The sequence below is a fragment of the Nicotiana attenuata genome, chromosome 1 (genome assembly GCF_001879085.1).
Source record: "Nicotiana attenuata strain UT chromosome 1, NIATTr2, whole genome shotgun sequence".
NCBI lineage: Eukaryota > Viridiplantae > Streptophyta > Magnoliopsida > Solanales > Solanaceae > Nicotiana > Nicotiana attenuata.
The window spans coordinates 73,016,288-73,017,188 of record NC_031989.1 but is presented as its reverse complement, the minus strand read 5'-3'; the positions used below and the strand labels follow the sequence as shown (position 1 = coordinate 73,017,188).

Below are 901 nucleotides of genomic sequence, written 5' to 3'. Positions count from 1 at the left end.
GGCATAATTACCCTCCTCAAGTAAGTCTCATCCCTATAGTTATCATACATCCATTGTGCATCCATCACATCGTGCATCGTCACCATATTATTCTTCTCACCCAAAATCCCAGACCTCACTCTCCTCAACTCCTGCATATGTCCACCCACACCCAACAACAATCCAAGATGCACACAAAGTGTCCGAACATACGTACCCGCCTCACAGGATATCCAAAACACAACCAAATGCCTATCAGCATCATACTCAAGCAACTTACTCTCATAAATAGTCCTAATCCTAAGTTGTCTTTTCACAGCAGAAATCAAAGGTGGTCTTTGAAACACAGCCCCAGTAAGAGCTTCAAGTGCTCTAGCAACCTTAGCTACATCAGGAACATCAGCATGTAACCTAGCAACACAAACATACTCTTTACCAGCACCCTGTTGGGATTTAACCAAACGGGTCGCTCTATCAATGCAAACAATCAAATTACCAGTAACTTTAGGATCAAGAGTTCCACTGTGACCCGTTTTCTCAACCCGGAGAATCCGTTTAATCCAAGCTACAACTTCATGTGAAGATGGGTTAGCAGGTTTATCAAGATTGAGAATACCGTACCTTATGTATTCAGCGAGTGGACGCTTGAGTGGCGAAAACCCAGACGGGAGAGGAGTGTAGTGACCAGTTCGTACATTGAGACGGTCGTAGTTTTTCAAGAGAATGGGCCACTGTGAAGTGTCAATGGTGGGGGTGTAGCTTTGTGGTTTGATGAGAAAATCGACATCAAGATCAGATTTTTTGTCAGTTTGAGTGGAGAGTGTTTGGTTTTCGTCTTCATTTTTGGGTGATTTGGTCTTCTTCTTCTTCTTCTCTGAGCGGGAGAGCTCGACGTCAGTCATGGCGGCTTTTGGTTTTGGGT

The 901-nt window shown here is 44.2% G+C and overlaps 1 protein-coding gene across 1 annotated transcript in view; it reads right to left on the bottom strand.

Annotated features, from left to right (window-relative positions):
- The window catches only part of LOC109237316 (H/ACA ribonucleoprotein complex subunit 4-like), a 1,571-nt gene extending 676 nt beyond the window's left edge, over positions 1 to 895 (bottom strand). Inside the window, exon 1 of the mRNA XM_019403614.1 lies at positions 4 to 895. Within this exon, the coding sequence (XP_019259159.1) occupies positions 4 to 881 (878 nt within the window). The 5' untranslated portion in view covers positions 882 to 895. The remainder of the gene's footprint in view (positions 1 to 3) is intronic.